Source organism: Pristis pectinata, chromosome 8, assembly GCF_009764475.1.
Source record: "Pristis pectinata isolate sPriPec2 chromosome 8, sPriPec2.1.pri, whole genome shotgun sequence".
Taxonomy (NCBI): Eukaryota; Metazoa; Chordata; class Chondrichthyes; order Rhinopristiformes; family Pristidae; genus Pristis; species Pristis pectinata.
This window is the reverse complement of record NC_067412.1, coordinates 34,881,271-34,903,077: the sequence shown is the minus strand read 5'-3', so window position 1 is coordinate 34,903,077 and position 21,807 is coordinate 34,881,271. Positions and strand designations below refer to the sequence as shown.

Sequence of the window (21,807 nt, the reverse complement as noted above, 5' to 3'; positions counted from 1 at the left end):
TGCACTCTGTATTGTTTTACCTTGTGCTACCTCAATGTACTGTATAATGCATTGATCTGTATGAACAGTATGCAAGACAAGTTCTTCACTATACCTCGGTAGAAGTGACAATAATAAAACCAATTCCAATGAAAAGAATTACAGCAAGTATACATAAAACAAAATGTTCATGGGACATTTCTGACTTATGGAGAAATTGGCTGACAGACAGTTCTGAAGAACATAATCCTTACATAAACCGGGGACTGCCTCTACTGAAATGGCAGTGGTGTTCACCTTGAAATATCGTAGGCAAGAAGATAACTTGAATAATTTTCTGAATGGGAAATCAGTCTCTAGCATCAGATTGCAGGAGTTACGAATAGCCCTTTAAATCATGCTATAACAAAGCAAGCAATCCTGGTTGGGTTGAGTGCCAGTGACAGATGTGATTTGGAGCGATATGACCTAATCTCTACCGGCAATGCCCTAAAAGTGAATTACATAATGAATGATAACATTAGATGCCCATCTGATACAGAAATCGAATCATTGGTCTGAGGCTGAATCATGACCAGATGTGCCTGGTTGAATTTCCGGAGTGGCGCAATTTGACTTATTCTTAATCACACTTCATTCTGCAAATAATTGATTCTCATTTGCTTGGTACTGAAAAAGAAATGTTGCGACTGAAGTTCCAGGAATGTACGTTAGCATGTAGCTATGTCTACATCCTGATAGTCCTGATCCAACAGCATTATGGGAGAACCTTCAGCAAATGAACTGCAACCATTCAAGGAGGTGAATCACTGCATCTTCTGCAAGGGGAATTAGGGGTGGGTTAAAAATTGTAGTCTTGCCAGCAATGTTCACATCCCATAAACAAATAAGATGAGAATTATTATCAAACCTCAATGACGGATTTGGACACCATGTTAATGAATTATTATATGATTCTGGGATTGAATTGGGACAGTACATTAGAACAACAATCTGAAAGAGCACTGGGACAAAATATTAGCATTATATACTCATATGGTAAGTGCAGTTTCAAAGACCATGTAGCTGGACATTCCCATTGCTGACAAAGTGAAACAGAATCCAGTAAATTTATAGCTCCATTGTCCTTTGAAATGGGAAAGAAGAATACAGAATCTGTTTTGCTATCTAAAATTAAAATTAAAACATTATATCCTGTACCTGCTCCAATTTGAAGATGATCTTATTGAAAAAGTATTGTAGGTACTCATTAGCATAATTAATGCACAGCTGTTCAAAACTGTTTACGGACAAATCCTGGAAAAAAATTAATACGTGAATTAGTTAAACAAAAGGTTAGAGACATCAGATGCTATAAGGTGTGAGCAGAGTAACTAAGGACTACTGTAATTCAGGGGAAGTTACAAGTTGTTTTCATAACATCTCTCCAATCTTTAATTTGGGGCTTATTGCTCCACATTTCCTGCTATCTGCCTTCTAATCCATGTATAACCAGCAGGTATGTCATGGAGCTATTTGCTGTTTGAAGGCATAGAGTACGGTTTATGTGTGGGAGAGACAAGGACATTGGGGAAGGAAAGGATGCACTTAATTGGATGAAGTTGGAACAAGGTTTAGACAAAGTCCTTTTTAGACCGGTTCTAGGTCCCAAATATGTTTATTTTTACCATAAGCAATTTCAGGATGGGCAGAATAAACTAGGTTTCCACTCAATTTTCCAATTGGCCTATTTGGGGAGAGTGGGATACTGCACCTGCTTGGTGATTGGGCATGAATCATATGATGGAAGTCCTGCACCAACACCCTTAATGGTGCCAGGTAAAGGCTTATTCTGATTCTCTATCAAACCTTGTATTGCTGTGCCAAATAAAATTGAACAGTCTGGGAGATCTGCCTCCCTAATTAAGGACTCTGACACTGGCTGAAAGTGTACACAGGACAAGCGTTCAAATATAGGTCATTAGTTCTACAACTGTCAAAGGTTTCAACACAGGTCATGACATGCCTGTAGTAGTGTTTTTTTAAATATGGAATCTTTAAATTAGGGAAAGTAAATTTTCTTCAATCAGCCTAGACTGATAGGCTGATACTGCCCTCTTTTCTGGGTACTTGACATACCTCAAATCCATAAATATCTAGGATGGCTATAGACATGGATTCTGTCTTTGGAGAAACCAACGTGTTTATCCTATCAGTGAGCCAATTGAAGATCAGAGAGTAAAGAATCTTGGCAACAGCATCTCTGCAAGAAAAGAAAAGAAATCCTTACATAAATAAGCCTGGTCATCAAATGGAGAAGATTCTTGTTCACTTACATTTGCCCTTTACCACATTATCTACAGATATGCAAGTCGACAGATACCTCCACATCCCCTGATGCTGCTTTGCCTCTGATTCCCTCATTGCCTGAGTGAGATACAATTTCCCGCATTTAAGTAAAGGGAAGGCTAAAAGCATTTCTCTCAGCCTAAGGTCAAAATCTATTCCCTCACAACTGATTCCAAACCCTTCCATGACCATTGTCTCAAATTGAACAAGAATTAACCTCACATCCACTCAGTTAGTTAAGATTTCCAATTTTGTAATATTGCTAGCATTCAGCCTGAATCAATGTAACTATTTTCATGACTTGCAGATATGACTAATCTGGTACCTTCATGACTGGCATCTCATTTTTTGTAAACTCTGGTTTATGTCAAAACTTTATTTCTGTATCCTATTCAGCATCCAACCCAGCTTGCACATCACTCTTATGCTTACCAACCCATGTTGGTACCTGATTTTCCCAGGCTCAAACCTAAAATGTTCATTTATGGCTTTCAAATCCTCCATTATCCTGCTCTTCTCTAGTTCTGTGACCTTTTCGTCCTCCCCCACCTCCCATACACATGCTGCATCCCTTACAACCCCTGACTCACATCTCATATTTTCTTCATACCTTGCACTTCCATATCACCTTCACCTACACACATCATGCATCCCATACCTTCCATACCCTCCATACCCACACTCTCCTAAATTGCACACCTCACACCTTCTGTGCATTCAGTAGTCCCTGAAACACTTTTAGTGGTCTTCCAGTTCCAGATCATTAATTTAAAGATCAGATACTGTTGGAACATCTGGGAAACTTGTGGGGAGAGGCTTGGCCTACCAATTTTTCTAGTTTCATATGACCAATAGAATCCACGATTGTAGCTTCTACAAAGTGTGGTTGCATAGCCTTTGGCAAGTTATTTCCATTGTTCAATGCCAGATTTAATATTTAGCTGCTGCTGCTGCTAATCCTTGGGTCATGTCCGGGACCAGGCCCGGACTTGAGTACCAGATGAGGGAGCCAGAAGCCAAACACTGGGATCTCTGAGCCATTAAATATCAGTATGCTCTAGCTGGATATGGCAGGGCTGATCCAAACAGAGGTTTGTGTAAACTCCACTTGCTCTCTCTCTCACACACACACAACCTTTTAATGATCCCAAGGACAGGCAGTCATCAGGTGGGTTGCAAAGTTAATAGCTGCTCCTTGCTCTGAGCCAAGGGACTGTAGCCCAGGATTGTCATCTGCAGGATATGGTTGGTCTGCTGCCTACACAGCATGGGTGTTTAGTTTGGCTTCCCATTGATCTGCTCATTGATCTCACTCTCCCAACCATCATTGACAGTTGGGCTTGGCAAGGCTGGCTCCTTGCTGTTATCACTGTCATTAACATTACTCCTCATCATCAACATTTGCTGGTAGGGGACACAGGTAGATTGTAAATTGGATGAAGGTGTACAGTAGGAAAATGTGGGAACCTCTCATTGTGCCTTGTCTCACACTAGAATAACTGGAAGAGCTTGATGGAATCCTGTGGAATATCAGGTCATGTGCCCACATTTAATAATTCAAAAATCAGGCAGGGCTCTTGAGAATTATAAGGTAGCCAGGAAGGAGCTTAAGGGACTTAGGAGAGCTAGAAGGGGACATGAAAAGGCCTTGGCGAGTAGGATTACGGGAAACCCCAAGGCGTTCTACACGTACGTAAAGAACAGGAGGATGACTAGAGTGAGGATAGGACCGCTCAGAAATAAAGGGGGAAATATGTGCATGGAGGTGGAGGAGGTAGGGGAGGTCCATAATGAATACTTTGCTTCAATGTTCACAAGGGAGTGGGACTTTGATGAATGTGAGGTCAGCGTAAAACAGGCTAATGTGCTGGAGCATGTTGAGGTTAGGTAAAGGTAGTGTTGGAGCTTCTGAAAAACATTAGGATAGGTATGTCCCTGGGGCCGGATGGGATATACCCCAGGTTACTATGAAAAATGAGGGAAAAGATTGCTGGGGCACTGACGATGATATTTGCATCCTCCCTGGCCACAGGAGTGGTACCAGAGGATTGGAGGGTGGCAAATGTTGTTCCCTTATTCAAGAAAGGTAATAGGGATAATCTTGGGAATCACAGACTAGTGAGTCTTATGTCAGTGGTGGGCAAGCTCTTGGAGAGGATTCTTAGGGACAGGATTTACGAGCATTTGGAGAGGCATAGTCTTATTAGGGATAGTCAGCATGGCTTTGTGAGGGGCAGGTCGTGCCTAATTGAGTTTTTCGAGGAGGTGACAAAACAAACTGACAAAGGTAGAGCCGTGGATGTGATGTATATGGACCTTAGTAAGGTGTTTAACAAGGTTCCCCATGGTAGGCTCATCCAGAAAGTCATGAGGCATGGAATCCATGAAGACTTGGCTCCATGGATTCGGAATTGGCTTGCCCACAGAAGGCAGAGGGTGGTAGTAGATGGAAAGTATTCTGCCCAGAGCTCAGTGACTAGTGGTGTTCTGCAGGGATCTGTTCTGGGACCCCTGCTCTTTGTGATTTTTATAAGTGACTTGGATGAGGAAGTGGAGGGATGAGTTAGTAAATTTGCAGATGACACGAAGGTTGGAGGTGTTGTGGATAGTGTAGAAGGTTGTCGTAGGTTACAACTGGGTATAGACAGGATGCAAAGTTGGGCGGAGAAGTGGTAGATGGAGTTCAACCCGGACAAGTGTGAAGTGATACAGTTTGGAAGAACTAACTTGAAGGCAGAGTACAAGGTTAATGGCAGGATTCTTAGCAGTGTGGACGAACAGAGGGATCTTGGGGTCCAAGTCCATAGATCCCTCAAAGTTGCCACGCAAGTCGATAGGGTGGTTTCATGTGCTGGTCTTCATTAGTCGGGGGACTGAGTTCAAGAGTCACGAGGTAATGTTGCAGCTCTATAAAACTCTGGTTAGACCACATTTAGAGTATTATGTTCAGTTCTGGTCACCTCATTATAGGAAGGATGTGGAAGCTTTAGAGAGGGTGCAGAGGAGATTTACCAGGATGCTGCCTGGATTAGAGAACATGTCTTGTGAGGAAAGGTTAAGCGTGCTCGGACTTTTCTCTTTGGAGTGATACAGGATGAGAGGCAACTTGATAGAGGTGTATAAGATTATGAGGGACATACAGTAGATAGAGTGGACAAAAAGCACCTTTTCCCCAGGGCGGCAATGGCCAATACCAGAGAATATCAGCTTGTCAGAGGTGGAAAGTTTCAGGGAGATGTCAGAGGTAGGCTTTTTACACAGAAAATGGTGGGTGCCTGGAACGCACTGCGGGGAGTGGTAGTAGAAGCTGATACAACATGGAAATTTAAAAGACTCTTAGATAGGCACATGGATTAAGAAAAATGGAGGGTTATGGGTTACATAGGAGGGAAGGGATAGATTGATCATGGAGTAGGTTTATATAGGTCGGCACAACATCCTGGACCGAAGGGCTTGTACTGAGCTGTACTGTTTTATGTTCTAAACTGCCTAACATCATAATGGCTACCAAGACCTTCCTTCAAGGCAGTTTTGCCTCTGGGAATCCATTGAGATATTTCATGATTCTAGTCTACTGAGTGCAGAGACTGCAAACATAATGTACATACTGTACCATTGGCTAGCACCACAAAAGCACTGTGCTTTATATAAAATGGGCAACAAAATGTATGGCTAGTCTATTTTCTCCATTACATTATTTTCCCATAATTGATCTGTCATTATCAACTCATAATGATTTAAAAAACATTTCTAGGTCACAATAGTATAAGTAGTGATATGCCTAATTTATCAATATCAAGCAGGAAATATAAATGCTCTTGGTCTTACCTGGCATCAACTGCACTTTCCACTGTTAGAGGGGTGAAAATCTTCTCTCTCATGGTTTCCTGAGGGAAAGAAACACAAAAGAGCTCCTTGGAATTCAATGTCAATGTGTAGTATTTTGTTATTAAAATACATTACAGCACTTACATGACAAAGAGGAAATAGAATTGGATCCTAGGTTGCCTAGTGTTATGATTAAACATCTGGACTCAGAATTGCTTGGACTCTTGATTCACCTGGGATGGGGGTGCAGGGAAACACTCAATTATGTCATGTAAGAGTCATGCACCCAATGTAAGTAGAATGTGGGAGCCTATGAAAGGTGGCAGGGTGGAGGAGTGGCCATTGGCATGTCCACACAACAAACACACAATGTCAAATCCTGCTGCAGATTGATCTGATGAACTCAATTGTATTGTAGGCTAATTTTGAGGTAAATCGGAAGGGAATATAGAGTTCACCTTACTATGTGTAAAATGCCTTTGAAACTGTTCAGAAAGATAGTGAGAACAGGCACTGCAGATGCATCCTCATGGTTTTGAGTTTCAGACCCTATCCAGAAGTTTGGAGAGAAATTCCAAGCTGATATTCTGATGCAGTCCTGAGGAACTAGCACAGTATTGGTGTGACAGTACAGTGGACAGGACAGAAGCCAGAAGAGTTGCAAATTTAAAGTGTGAGGTGAAGCTCCAGTGTTCAAGAGAAGGAACTCTGGACCGTTGGAGATCATTGTTGAGAGAGTGATGTTCCATCCTTGGCAGCACTTTAGTTTCAGAGAGGAGTAGTGAAAGAGTGCTGAAACCATCACAAGGGCAACAGTGTGGCAGTATTGCTCTCAAACAGGAAATACTAAGGGGAAGCTGTACTATTGTAGGGGCAGTACTGCGAGAATGTGGCATTATTAGAGGATCCATACTGTGGAAATACTACATCTGAGCGGGAGCTGAGGATGCAATGCAATCAGAAGGGCAATGCTGAGGAAGCAGTACACTGTTGAAGAGGCAGTACTGCAGGAGCACTGCATGGGTGGAGTGGGAGTGTTGAGGGAGCACTACACTGTTGGAGGGGCAGTACCATGGGAGCACTGCACTGTCAGACAGGCAATACTACAGGAGCACTGCATTGTCAGAGGGTCAGTACTGAGGATGCTCTGCATAGTTGGAGAGGCAGTACAGAGACGGCTGTACTGTCAGAGGAGCAATACATCAGGTATGTCTTTCTGCAGAAGAGATGCTGCACAAAGCCCTGTCTGCACTCTTAGGTAGAAAGAAGGAATTCCATGGCTACATCTGAAATAGAGCAGTAGTGTTAAACCCTTTGTTTAATCAAATATTTATTCTTCCACCAAATCACTAAAATAGATCTACTATTCATTTACCATATTTGTTATATTGACAGTTGAGTTTTCTACATTACAGTAGAGATTTCATTTCAATGTCTGTGACAGTTTTGAACATCATTAGATCATAAACGACTCTATTTTTAACAAATCAGTGCTGGAGATTTTATACAACCTCAGCTTCTCAAAGTGGGATGACAGGGAGAGAAGTAGTGGAAGAATAAAGTGTGATGAATTCTGTTGAATAATAATGGGAGACAGAGGATAGATATAACAGGCTAAAGACAATCACTTTGGATATTGTCCATAACTTTGATTGTTTTACCATATTTTGCCATTGGGAACATATCAAAATTTCATAGAAATGGGATGGATAGCATAGACCTGAAAGGAAGTAATAACATCCAGAAACTTAGAAGGGTGGTTGTAATTGGAACAATAATTGATAGGGCAAGGCACATTGAGGATATGTTGTTGAGGAATAGGGTGAAAAAAAAGCAGATAAAATATCATGGTCCCTAAGAGGACAATCTATCTTTGATCCCTGTTCAGATCCCTGTTGACCGTATGTGAAAAACTTTGGGTAGTGACTGATCAGCATTGAAAGGGTTAAGTTGGATGGAAATGATGGCTGATTTGAGCATCTGGCCACTGCTCCTAAATTAGGGAGTCACAAGATAATGCACACAGTGCTAAACGTATGCAACTCTTTCATTCTAAAATTGTCTCTTTGCCTCTTGCAACTGCATTCTACTGAATTGAAGATAATGCTGGTAGGGATTTCCCTTTGACTCTCAAACATATCGTGGTTTGGTTCCAGTATAATGTATGTTTAGTAATGTGAATCTGAGATTACCATGTAAAGCTGCTTAATTACTTGATCATTCCACAAGGAGATTGACTCTAAAGAACTTCACTAGTGGCATGTTCTGCAACATCAGAAACCATGACTTACCGTCACTTTATACGTGATGCATTTTTGCAGACCCTCAGGAGACACCTGTAGTAGTTCTGCCACCACTCGGATTTCATGAGCACTGACTACTGATGCCACCTCTTGTGAATCGGTCTGTAACAGTTAAGCACATGCCAAAACCAACAACGGACAAATTAAAATACTACAACTGCTGGAAATCCTAAACAAAATATCACATGGAGAATTCTGGAGATACTCAGGATGTCAGGCAGCATCTGTGGAAAGAGGTACAGAGTTGACATTTTAGCTTGATGAACTTTCATGAAAACTGAGGAAAGCTAGAGATTAATGTATTTTGAAATACAGAGAAAGGTGGGAGGGGAGCAGAAGACATCAGGGAGGTCTGTAATTTGGTGGAAGTGAGGAGAGAGTAACAGCAAAAGAGATGATAGTGCAGGATAATGGGATAAGTAAGAAAGTAAACTATAAATCTGAGAGAGGTGTAAATAAGGGAAGCAGAATAATTTTCTGAAACTACCAGCTGAATAAAACAATGACTGCAGGAAATGTGAAATGAAACTGTGGGTCATGCTGATTATTTAAAATTGCTGATTTCTATATAGAAAGATATAAAGTCTCTGGTCAAAAAACAAGGCAAACTTCTCCAAACTTATGTAAAGCTTTATTTGAGACGTGTGGCAGGCTGAGGGTGAAAAGGTAAGAGTTGAATGCAATAAAAAATTAAAGTGTCCGACTATTAGAAATTCAAGGTCACACTTCTGGACTGAATGGAGGTGTTCCACGAACTGGTCACCCTGAACTGAAGATAAAAAAACTAAGAAAGAGAGTTAGGAATGGACCATGTGAAGGTGAGAGCAGGATGGTACTTGGCAGTAAAGGTAATGGTATCCTAAAGTCATCAATTCTAGGCATTCTTTAATTGCCAGCTAGACTGGGAAAACATCCCTGATAACATATCATATCAGGTGTCACTACAATTAAAGCGTACAGCCATTTGATTCAACAGTTTATCATGTAATTTAGACCTCCCTGATGAGATTAAATCCTTACAAGGATACATCATTCTATTTATAAACCTTCCAACACTTTCAATTAGATTGTGGCCTATAAATTGCTTCTGCAAAATCAACTATTTTGTCTAACACCTATTAAAATCCCTCAATTAGATTGTAGCCTGTATCTGTATTACAGAGATCTATTCTGTAAATTTATAATTGTATTACCTTTAATTAGGTTCCAACCTGTATTTTACCCTTATATTTTCAGAAGCCCTGTGCCTAAGAAACCAGAGCAGCCAATGACAGAGACCAGAGATTAAACACTGCAGCCTGTGTGTCCCAGTCTGCATTAATGCACTATCTTTACAGAATTAGCCTGCACAGATAAAGCCATAGTTCTGACAACAAGTTCCCTACAAGTGGTATTTGACCTAAGACTGTTTGAATCATTTTCCTTTTATTTCAGTAAAAATGTTAATGCTTAAAAAACAAACCTCATATTTCTCGAAGTAGACATTCCCCAGGTGAAGAACCGAAGAGAGAATGCGGAAAATGCTGTTCTGTTCTTCTGGGCTAAAACCAAGCACCTCCATTGAGCTGAGTAGCCTGAGGAAGTCCTCCCCATCATCCTTCCCCCAAATTTCACAGTTTCCACCCTGAAAATACAAATATTGTCTGAAATGTTTTTCTAAATATTTTGCAGACCAAATGAATAAGGTATCATTGATCCACTCTCCAGCCAATTTATTTATGGTTCAAGCATCTTTGAAGACATCTAATGCCTTATCAGATAATTACTTTTACACCAGGGGGCACATTTAACTGCTGAGCAATGAATAACACTGGTACCTGAACCTTTTAAAGACTGTACCTGATTCAGGTAGTAATATGTCTCAGCCTCCTGCAGGTAGAACTTTTGCTTCTGCTGACTTGGGAGTCCTGCCAGCATCTCATAGAAAATATGGTAATTTCTTTCATTTTTGGCCTAGATATTAAAAAATATAAAGAAAGGTAATTCCACCACTTTCCATTTTTTGTCTTATGTCCAAATAACATTTTTCACCATTTTCCCACAACTACCAATCCCATTGTGCCCTAGTAAATCTGAATTTATCAGTGGATTTGATTTCCACTGTATAGTTTTATTGCATTGATTAGGTTGTGGTTGTTAATCCTTACCGCTTTATAGAATGGGTGTAGCATTGAGCTGCATCATCCAAATCACCATTCAATCTTTTTAGTAGTATGGTGTAACCCCCAATCACTAACCCATGACTCACCCTCCATATGGTACCTCTGATTGTACACAGTAGTCCTCTTCATTTGTGAATCTCATGTGGCGCAGGCCTCACCAGCACATGGAGATCAGTCTTCATGAATGGCAATGATGTCAGCCTTAAAGCCACACTCCCTAAAACTACCCCAGTCATTATTAATAGTACTTCTGTGAGGAAGTGAAGCATAAATTCTGATGAAGCCGTTGGATGCACAATATCATTATTTCTGAAATGTTGAAATATGTTCTTACTGGTGCTTTATATAAAGTTTTATTAGGGCTGTTGGGTGTGTAAACATTGTTGAGCACTATGTATCATACAAAATCACTTTTCCCTTATAAAAAATTGCGCTGCTGTTATTCCTTTACAAATATGATTTTAAATTCTGCCAACACACAATGCTGGCTGCTTGCTGTCTACAGTGATTATTATTAAGATATTTTCCAATCTGTTCCTGATTCACTGTCCTCATTCTGAATGGCATTTGCAGAAGCAGATGGAGGTCAGGCACTTTTTATTAAACTAAACTAATGGTTTTAAAGATTCTGAATCTGCCAAGCAGCTGAATACAAAATGGAAACAAACTTAGGATTTACTTCTACATAATAGTCTTTAAAATAATAAGCCATTTTCTATTCACTTCTATTGCGCACAATGTTTATTAAATCATGCATACCACAAAATTACATTGGATTAAAAGTGAGAACTAAAACTCATCCAAATCAAAGAACTAGCTAATCATTTAGGAAAGCTTAATATAATCATACAAAGTCAACACAGTTTCACAAAAGGCAATCATATTTGACAAATTTGCTTGAATTGTATGTAACAAGTAGGTTCATTGAGGGGATCCTGTAGATTTTTTGTATTTGCATTTCCAAAAGGTATTTGACCAAGTGCCACATAAGAGGCTGGTGCACAAGTTAAGAGCTCATGGAGGAAGTGTGTTAGCATGGATTGAAAACTGGTTATGACGTAGAATGCAGAGAGTTGGAAAAAATGGATCTTTTTTAGATTGGATGGATGTGAGTAGTGGAGTAACTCAGGGATCAGTTCTTAGTCCTCAGTTATCAGTTATTTATATTAATGACCTGGAGGAGGATGCAGAATGTAAGGCTTTCAAGTTTGCTGATGACACAAAAATAAGTGGAAGGGCATAATACAGTGAGGATATTGTGACTCTGCAATGGGATGTAGATAGATTGAGCGAGTGCGCGTGAAGTTAGCAAAAGGCGTTTATTGTGGGAAAGTGTGAGGTTTTGTACTTCAGTAAATGGAATCAAAAGATATTATTATTTCAGTGGTAAGAGACTGTAAATCAGTGAAGTATGGAGGAATCTAGGGGTTCTTGTGTCTAAATCACAAAAAGTTAGCAGGCAATTGCAACAAGAAGTTAAAGCAAATGGCATACTGGCCTTCATTGCAAAGAAGTTGGAGTTTAGAAACAGGAAGTTTTAATTCAATTGTACAGGTGGGTCTGTATTCCTTAGGGTTTAGGAGAATGAGGGGTGATCTTATTGAAACAAATAATATCCTAAGAGGCATAATAGGTGTTGAGAAGTTTTTACTAGTGGGAGAGTCTTGGATGAGGAAACATAGTTTCAAGATGAGGGACCGCTCATTTAAAACAAAGGTACATGGAAATTTTTTCTCATAGAGGGTAGTGACTCTCTAGAATATTTAACCCCAGAGAATTTCTTATCAGCTCATTTGAAGTATTTTAAAGATCAGGGCATTGAGGGTTATGAGGATCCAGCACAGAGGAAGTGTTGAGGCCTGGGGAAGATCAGCTATGATCATATTGAATGGTGGGACCAAGTGGTCTACTCCTGCTCCTATTTTCTTGTGAATGGCTGACCACTTGTTTAGAGTCTGTGACCTATGGTTCTAGACTCTCCAGCCAAGTGAAACATTATCCCTGCATCAATCTTGTTAAGCCCCATGAAAATGTTGTATGTTTCAATGAGTTCACCTTTCATTCTTCCAAACTTTAGAGAATAAAAACCCCATCTGCTTAATCACTCCTCAAAGGACAATTCTCTCCTCTCAGGTTTCAATCTGGTGAACCTTCATTGCATTCCCTTTATTGCATATAAATGCTTCCTTCTGTAGAGACACCAAATCTGTACACAATATTCCATCTGTGGTCCTGTGTCATCATTTTATTGCATTAATAATAAATAATAGCAAAATATCCAGCCATATCACATTTATTTATATTTTATCTATGATGCTACACTTCAATCTCAAAAGATTCTACTAAAACCACCTCTGTTCAGCACTGAAGTATTCCCCTGATCATTTGTATTACCCTGATGTTTAAGTATGAACTATTTCCTGGGGGATGGATCTTTTGGCTGTAAGCCTTTTGGCCAGGCAAGGTAGACTTTCCAATTTATAGACCAAAAATCCAAAGATCAGGAACCAAGGAGAGGTAACTTCAACAATTTAATGTGGATGAAGAATGTGAACTGATGATCAGCTATAGTGACAGGTGCAGCAAGTAATTAAGAAAGCAAATTGCCTTTATTGCAAAGAGATTGGAGTTTGGAAACCTGCACAGGGTTTTGGTGAGACCACACCTGGAGTTCTGCACACAATTTTGGTCCACTTGCTTAAGCAAGGATTCAGTAGCACTGGAGTCAGTCTGGAGGAGATTCACCAGTTTAATTCCTGGGATAAGAGAATTGCCCTATCAATAGGGGCTAAACAGCGTGAGTCCATATTCTTGGAAGTTTAGAAGAATGAAGGATGGTCTTATGGAAATGAGCAAGGTCCTAAGGGAGCATGACATAGATGTTGAGATGTTTCCACTGGTGGGAGTGGCTTAAGGCAACATAGTTTCAAGGTAAGGGGCCGGTAATTTAAAAATGAGTTGCATAGAAATTTCTTCTCACAAAGGGTAGAGGATTGCTGGAATTCTCTACCCTTGAGATTTGCGAAGGCTAGATCATTAGAAGTAGTTAAAGTGGAGGTAGATATATTTTTGAAAGGTCAGGGAATTGAGGGCTATGGGGATCTGGCATTAGAAGAGGAGTTGAGGCCTGGGACAGATTATATTGAATGGTGAAACAGGCTTGAGGGACTGCGGTGCCTCTTCCTGCTCCTATTTTCCTATGTTCTTATGTTTTTGTGGTTTATGCCGACATGCTATCCCTGCCTAGGTCACCAGTTGTGAGCATCGTCTGCTGACAGGCAGTTTTCATAGATGTTGAGCTTACAGTGAACTCTATGTTGCTGTGAAAGAGTGATAGCATTGACATTTGACACATCAGAAGGTTGATGGATCAGTTGAAGTGCATGCCATTGCTGAACCACGGCCTTTCCACACAGCAAAAGTGGTTAACGATGGCAATTACTACCATAACTGCCAGCGGTACATCGGATGATCCAACTCAATCAGTTGGAATTGCATTATGCAAATACAAAATCTGACACAAGGTGTTAAAGGCAGCAAGCAAATGGGTGGCTTCTGTTGGGTCAGAGAACAACACGTCCAACAATCTAGAAAGACTGAAGTAGGAAACAACTCAAAGCTGACAAAACACTAAGAGAAAACCCATATAGGTCAATTTTTAAAAATGTCTACATGATGTATTTTTGAGAAGGAATCATCTCTAGTCCCACTTTCAACCGGCCAAAGAAGAGTTATGCAAATGTTGGATATAATTTTAACCTAACCTGCCAGAAAATAGCAAACGGAATTGGGTTGGTTACATCTTTTGCTCACTTTTCCCCCCACAGCAATACATATTTCTCCTTTAACCCATTTACTTAATCACACCCCATTATCACGGCCCCCAACCCCAGTCCTTAACATCCGCCTGCTTTATTTACTGCTGCTTTTAAACATAATCTCTCCCCACCATTCCCTTTACACCCATCCCCTTTGAAAGCACTAAATTCACTCTTCTGTGCAGTTTAAGCCATGGTACTTTTACACTCCATCCAAATTTACTCTTCATTGTATTCAACACACAAGACAGATGAAGTTAAATTTATCTCAGAGGTTTCTAAAATAATAATATACAGTCTGACTGGTTTCTAATTAGGTTGAGACCTGATGAGGAACTTCCTATATTTGGCAGCAGAAGTTGCTCCTTTGCTCTACAGCACATGGATCCATTTCAAACATGCTTTGTTTTAAGGTGCATATTTGGCTGTTATGATGTGGCACATACTTAGCATACCTTTCAACTATATTTTGGGTTTCTGCAGGGTCTGGATACATTTGAGGTACTCTTCATACATAGCTAATTACATCATCAAGCAAGTTAGCCTGCTTGACCTGAGCCATGTAGAACAGTCACAGAGAGAGATACAGCACAGAAACAGGCTCTTCAACCCATCGACTCCGTGCCAATGACCAACCATCCATTTACATTAATCCATTTACAGTAAAGGTATTGAACACACCTGAAACACAATCCTTGACTTTTCAAGAAGATACTGTGAGGTTATGGCACCGCATATCACTCCACTGTAAAGAGAAATTGTTATTAGGGCTGAGACAAATAACCAAGCTTTCAGCACTCCAGGCACAAAGCACTGCAGGAGCAGAGGGGAGAGACGGTGGGAGGAGGATGGTCCATTTATAAGTGAGAGGGTGAGTGGGGGTAAAAGATTGGGTGAGTAGGTGAAAGAGGGTATATTGAGGAGTGAGGGGCGAATGGGTGAGGAGGCTATGGATATTTGGATTACATGAGCAGATAAATGTTAGTACTTACTCCTGCAAAAAAATTTCAATGTATTTCCCAAACCTACTGGAATTATCATTTCGTACAGTTTTGGCATTCCCAAATGACTCCAGAAGAGGGGTGGCTTCAAGAATCTGTTCAAAAATAGGAGAAAATAATGACTTCATCAGAAGTGAATACAAAACATTACTTCAAGGCTCACTTACACTGACTTACTGCCTCTGCATCTTATAAAATGTTTAACCCCTGACATTTCTAGATTTGATAAAAGGTCATCTATCTTAAATGATAATTTTGTTTATCTCTCACACATGCACATGACTAGCTGAGTATTCTGTATTTTCATTTCAGCTAAAATAATCTATTTTAAAATGTTACTTCACTAAGACAAAACACAACTTCATCACTTTAAGCAGATTTGTAGTCTCTCACTGCACCATTCTGATTTACATATTTGTGACTAAGTGTCCCAAACCTGACCAGCAATCCATCTGTTAATGATATACCTGAAATGAGAGAGTTTGTCATTGAAACAGATGGTTGAAATAAAATTCTCAGCCCTTTAGTTTCTGTATTTTTTTTAATGCTTACAATGGGCACAAGAAGTCCAAATTTCAATCAATTTTCAACATTGGAGATACAGAAAGGATTTGCCTCCCAGCATGAAGATCCTCAAATATGGGAAATGCACAGCAGGTGTGTTAGAAAAAGACCTTTGATTGGTAATCAGGTGGGAATTTAAAACAAGTTAAAGTTGGCTAGTGTAACTAAAAGTTAACTCCTTTCCCAATTGGCCAAACAATTAAAATTGACCTTAGTTTAAATTCTGGTGGAAGATACTATCTTGGTCTGAATTTCCATTTAAAACAACTTCTCTATGCGAATATTGACAGGCCTGGTGCAATTAGTTCAGGTTCCCAAGGTTTCTCAAACATCTTTCAAAGATGACGTTGCAATCTTAATTGCATTTGAACTATTGGGCTGAGCTTGGAAGTGGTGCAGGTCATTCTAGCCTTTTTGAAAGATACACACAGCAATCAGTACCATACCTCAATCTTCACAGAGACCATGGAGCAGTAATGTGAAAAAGAGGCAGAAGATATAAATAATAGTATATAATATTACTATATAAATAATAGGATACAAAGCACAAATACATCAATCAAAGACCATTCAAAACAGAAGAGCATTACTTTGTCCTTTTCCTAAAGTGTGGTGAGACCTAACTTGAGATACTGTGTGTAGCTTTGGTCTCCTTGCATGTTGGGTGAGATCGGAGCTTTTGAAGGCTTGGAAGGAGCAGAAAAGAATTTCCCAGAGATGAACTAAGGGGTCCTCACCACTCTGTCACTATTTGTAGAACATAATGTCATTCCCATTCTTACCTGATTGAATTAGCTGAATGTCCATGTAAATAAATAAATCATAGGCAAAAGCAGAAATTTTGCATTTTCAGTTTTTCCTGGATCCAGTGGAATTATGGAACTTCCTCTCCAAAAAGATGTTGGGGTCAAATGAAATTAATAGAACTTTGTTGGGTACAATTATCAAGGGATATGGAACAGATGTGGATAAATGATGGTGCAGATTAGCCACCACCTAACTGAATTGGAGTTTAGGGTTGGGAGCCTGAATGGCCTCCTCCTGTTCTTGCCATTCTCTATTAGAGAAATCTTGCAATCAGTGGTAAATCCCATAACCTCCACTTTTTGGAGTAGTAATTCATGAAATGCAACATCAGAAGTAATGTTGCTTGCCAAGGTGCTAGGTTCAGTTGTGAATTCCTGATTTCAACCAGAATTAAGGACTGGGTATAAATAATGTTGGTCCTCTGAAATTAAAGAGAATTCATTCTGCCCATAATTGCTGCTTGGTTAATCCTGCTGTACTGTATTGGGTTCAAGTCCAAGATACTCCAAACACCTACGAGAACTCATTTTCATGAAGAATGGTCACTGTATATGGATCCCCAAGCAGAGGATATGACCCCTTGGAAACTTAAACTCTGCCAGCATCCTTAACCCTGAGAACAAGTGACCTCTGTAGGAAATGCATTGACGGCCAAAGCTATGAGTGTGGCATCATCACAGACACTAACCTGCTACAATACTTGCTACATGATAGGAAATGTGAGTTGCATTAAAGCTAAACATTAAAGCTAAATTCCCTGAAGAGTGATTATTTGTGAAGATGGCTGTGTGTAGCAACTGGAAAGTATTTTGCCTGCCAATGTATTTTATCAAAAGTTGCTGCAGATTACCTGATGGGTCACACTGTCTTTGTGTTTGTGGTGCACCGCAGCTAGATAGCGGAGGACCAGTTTGGTGGCTTCAGTCTTGCCTGAACCGCTTTCACCACTTGAAAAACAGAAAGGCAGATAGTAAATTCAGAACCCTTTTACCTCCCTGGGGGCAGATATGGTGTTACAGTAGCAGTAGCAGTTGCAGTGCTAACTTGGACACCCAGTGACAGGCTAAAACATGGAAACAATACACACTTAGACTGATTACTAAGGGCTAATGTTACTGCATGGTGTAATTACCTGAGGGGTGGGTTATTTCTTTTCTGCTGTCTGGGGAAGTTGGTTAAATGATCTAGAGAGTGAAAAAGTGGCAAAGGAATTTCTGTGTGCTATTACACCGCAGAGATAGAATTCCCAGAGGTTTCATCATGTGACATCCTAATCTAAAAACCCTGCCTTAACAAGCCTAAGACCAACACCTTTGTGGTCTAAGCCTTCCTCCCCAGTTGGAAGACAAACAGGTACTTGTTCCCTGTTGGATGATTCTTTGCTGTCAAGCTTTTTTTTAAAACCCATTGGGAATATTTTTATTAGAAATGACAGTGTTCAAAGAAAATGAAAGAATTAGGTAGAATTATATTGAATATGTAGCACAGAAACAAACTAATAGGTATAAATGCAGAATTCTGGTACTATATTCATAAATACTTTTTGTTCTCTCTTCAGTGCCTCACTTTTCTTTTCTTATGATAGTGACCAGAATTGTTAACAGTACTCCAAAGATTTACGACTACTTCCACCTGACTTATCTACTATCTAAAAGCATAAAGCAAAAATATCTGTAGATGCTGGAAATCTGAAGTAAGATTAGGGAATGCAGGCAGCACCTGTCGAGAGCAAGTGCATTAATGTTTCAGATGTAAAATTTAGATTCAAAAATGTTTTAAGTTGCAGAGTGATGGATAAAACAAAGGGAATATCTGAGATATGGTGGAGACTGAATGGCACAGATAGTGGTGCTGCCAGCTGAGATAGGGGGTGAAAAGCTTGTTAATTCCAGATGATCTGTCTGGAAGAGATGTAGATAGGAGATGAATGAGAACAGATGGTGGAAAGAGAAAGAAATAAGACTGGAACTTGAAATATAAAAACTGCAGAAATAAAACTTTGCAGATGCTGAAAATGTGCAATTAAACTAAGCATGTTGGAAATATGGGGTTTGGGCAGGAAAGTGGATGTAAGGCACAAGATTAATGAAGCAAGTTCATTGGCTGTATGGTCTCCTTCTGCTTCTATCACTTGTGTTATTGTTTTTCATCTCACATACTTGAGGCCTCTGATGGTGTACATTGAGAGTAACTATGTTGCTGTGGCACATTATAGTCCTGAAGATATATTGACTTACATCTTAGTAGCTGAATAATATTGCTTAATGGGCATATGATATGCTTGAGGTGCATTGTTTGCCAGTGAGTAAAGCAACAACTGCAGGTTATTCTGAGTAAGTCTTTTTGTGTCATTCTAGATTGACGTGATATAACCAACTACAAAATATATAAAGTGTGGAGGGTCATTATTACTTTGTTAATGATCCCTATTTTGAGACCCTCCAAGTAAAACCAAGGATTGATGGTCAAAGAAAAACTCTTTACCTTATAATAATACATTGATTGTGTTTGGCATCAACCATTTTTGAGTAGGCCACATTAGCAATGGCAAAAAGGTGGCTGTAAGAAAAATAGATGAGGTAATTAAAAAATGCTCCAATAGTTTACATACAAAGATTTATTCTGTCTTTATTTATGCTGCTAGTCGGAAATTTTCATCTTAGCTTGATCAGAGTCAAAACATGCCAATTATGTTCTATGGTTAGACACATTACTGTTTCCCATTTCTGTTTCCCTTTCCTGGTTTGTGAAAAGTTCAGGTGTTGATAGCACCTCAGGAGGTGGTCATGCTTTATGAAGCAATGAATAGAAATCAGCAAGGCAACCTGACTAATTCCACTCTTCCTTAGCCTGGTAACACTCAGCACCTGAACTGTTTCCCACTATGTATTCACTCATTTTCTAGACCATGAAACTGGAAGGTGCCCCACTCCTTATAATTGGCCACTTACGGTGGGTTATCCACAAACGATTTCCCTTTGTATTTCAGCACAGTGTCAGTCCCATAAATGTTGTACATCTTATATGGATTCACAGATAAAAGGATGCTGCCAATGTATGTCTGCAAAAAAAAACATGTTTGTTTATAAATTCTTCATGAAGGTCACCCTGTCTTATTCGCTATAAGCACAAAGCAGCAGCTATATTCATTGCAAATCAAATATACGATTAACCATAGTGGAATCAGGGTTTTTGCTTGTTCTGCCCGTCTATTCTGATAAAGGTGATTTCACCATCATTCCTGTTCTAGTTCTTTGAATGAGTTCCTTAATTACTTCCATTCCTCATTCTTATACTGAAATATTTCAGCTTTCCCAGTACAAAATTTGGGTACTTTTCTAACTTGCTTAATTACAACACTGTCTGGTTTTGCATAAGAATTATTGAATGGCAAAGTGAGGAAGTTGAAACAACATAAATAGAGACAGTTAGTTTCCAAAATTTATCATAGTTAATGAAAAATTGGGAGACTTAGAGAACTGGAAGTCCTTATTTAGAGACCCTCTGAGTAAATCATTGTGAGAGGTGATACTGAATAGCAGTGTGAAGGATCTGGACTAACATTACAGATAACTGGCAGAACAGCTCACGTGGAAGACAAGGGTCACAGAGTTACAGAGAGGCATCCATTTAACTAGGGCACTGATGGGAGAAATTACTGCATGACTAAATAAGGGAGCGGATTAACAGTCCAAAACAGCATCCCTACTTTTGAACTCTGCTTCTCATTATGAAACCCAGGCTCTTAAATGCTTTACAAACTGCACTCTCAATATGTCCTGGTACCTTCAGTGATTTATATAGATATACTCCCAGGTCTTCCTGTTCCTGCACATCCCATAGATCTGTGCCATTTCGCCTATGTTGTCTGTCCTCATTCTTTCTGCCAAAGTGTATCCCTTCACACATTCTCTGCATTAAGTTTCATTTATCATGTCTGTCCATTCTGCCAGCCTATCTATATTTTGCTGTTGTCTGTTACAATCCTCCTCATTGATGACCACACTTCCATGTTTTGGATCATTTGCAAATTCTGAACTTCTACTCTCCACGTTCATATTCAAGTCATTAATGTAAACCAGAAAAATGCAGTAGTTTCAGTACTGATTCCTGGGGAGCCATCTGCCAGTCTGAAGAACAACTAATTATCATGACTCTCTCTTCTCTGTATGTAGCCAATTTCTTATCCATGTTGCCACTAATTATTTGATCCCATATGCCTCATTCTTACTAATCAAGATTTTACATAGGATTTTGCCAAATGCTTTCTGAAAATCTGTACAGATGATATTGACTGCATTACCTTCATCAAATTTCTTTCTTAACTCACTAAATAAATACAAATAAGTAATCAAACAAATAAATCAATCAAATAAATAATCAAACAAATGTGGTCTTTTCCAAATTCTTGTTGGTTCACCTTTATTATCTAAAACTTCTCCAAGTGCTATTAACTTTCTTTCCTGATTATTGTTTCTAAAAACTTCCCTATATCCATAGTTAAACTAATCGTCCTATGATTGCTGAGCATACCCTTACACACTTTCTGAACAACTGTGTTATATTTCCTATTTTCCAGTCCTCTGGTACCTTTCCTATATCTAGGAAGAACCGGAAGATTAAGTAAACTCTGCAATGTCACTGCCCTCAAAACCTAGGAATTATCCCGTTTAGATCTTGTTTACTTTAAGCATAGATAGCCCTACTAATAACTCCTCATCATGAATTTTCATCTCATCGATTACATCTACCACCTCCACTTTTCTTCTTCTCAGGCAGTCCCTCAAGATCAAGGATAACTTGCTTCTACTTCTGATTTTGAAGGTTCTGAGGTGACTGATGAGGACAATGTGGGAACAACGGACTCTTCTGCAGATGGGGCAGGGGGTGGCTAATGGGTTGAATGGATGGATAGATTGTGAGGTGGTGTGCTCCTTCCCCTGTTTTGCCTTCTGTGTGCTCTCGATATTTGGCTTCGAGTTTCTTAATACTATCCTTAATGATCCTTCTTCACTTT

At 39.6% G+C, this 21,807-nt stretch overlaps 1 protein-coding gene across 1 annotated transcript in view; it reads right to left on the bottom strand.

Moving 5' to 3' along the window:
- myo15aa (myosin XVAa) overlaps window positions 1-21,807 on the bottom strand; it is a 135,800-nt gene that overhangs the window by 110,987 nt on the left and 3,006 nt on the right. Inside the window, 11 exon segments of the mRNA XM_052021366.1 lie at window positions 1,180-1,275; window positions 2,098-2,221; window positions 6,136-6,194; window positions 8,427-8,540; window positions 9,901-10,062; window positions 10,278-10,391; window positions 15,100-15,163; window positions 15,411-15,514; window positions 17,641-17,737; window positions 19,275-19,349; window positions 19,742-19,851. Coding sequence (XP_051877326.1) covers window positions 1,180-1,275; window positions 2,098-2,221; window positions 6,136-6,194; window positions 8,427-8,540; window positions 9,901-10,062; window positions 10,278-10,391; window positions 15,100-15,163; window positions 15,411-15,514; window positions 17,641-17,737; window positions 19,275-19,349; window positions 19,742-19,851 — 1,119 coding nt within the window.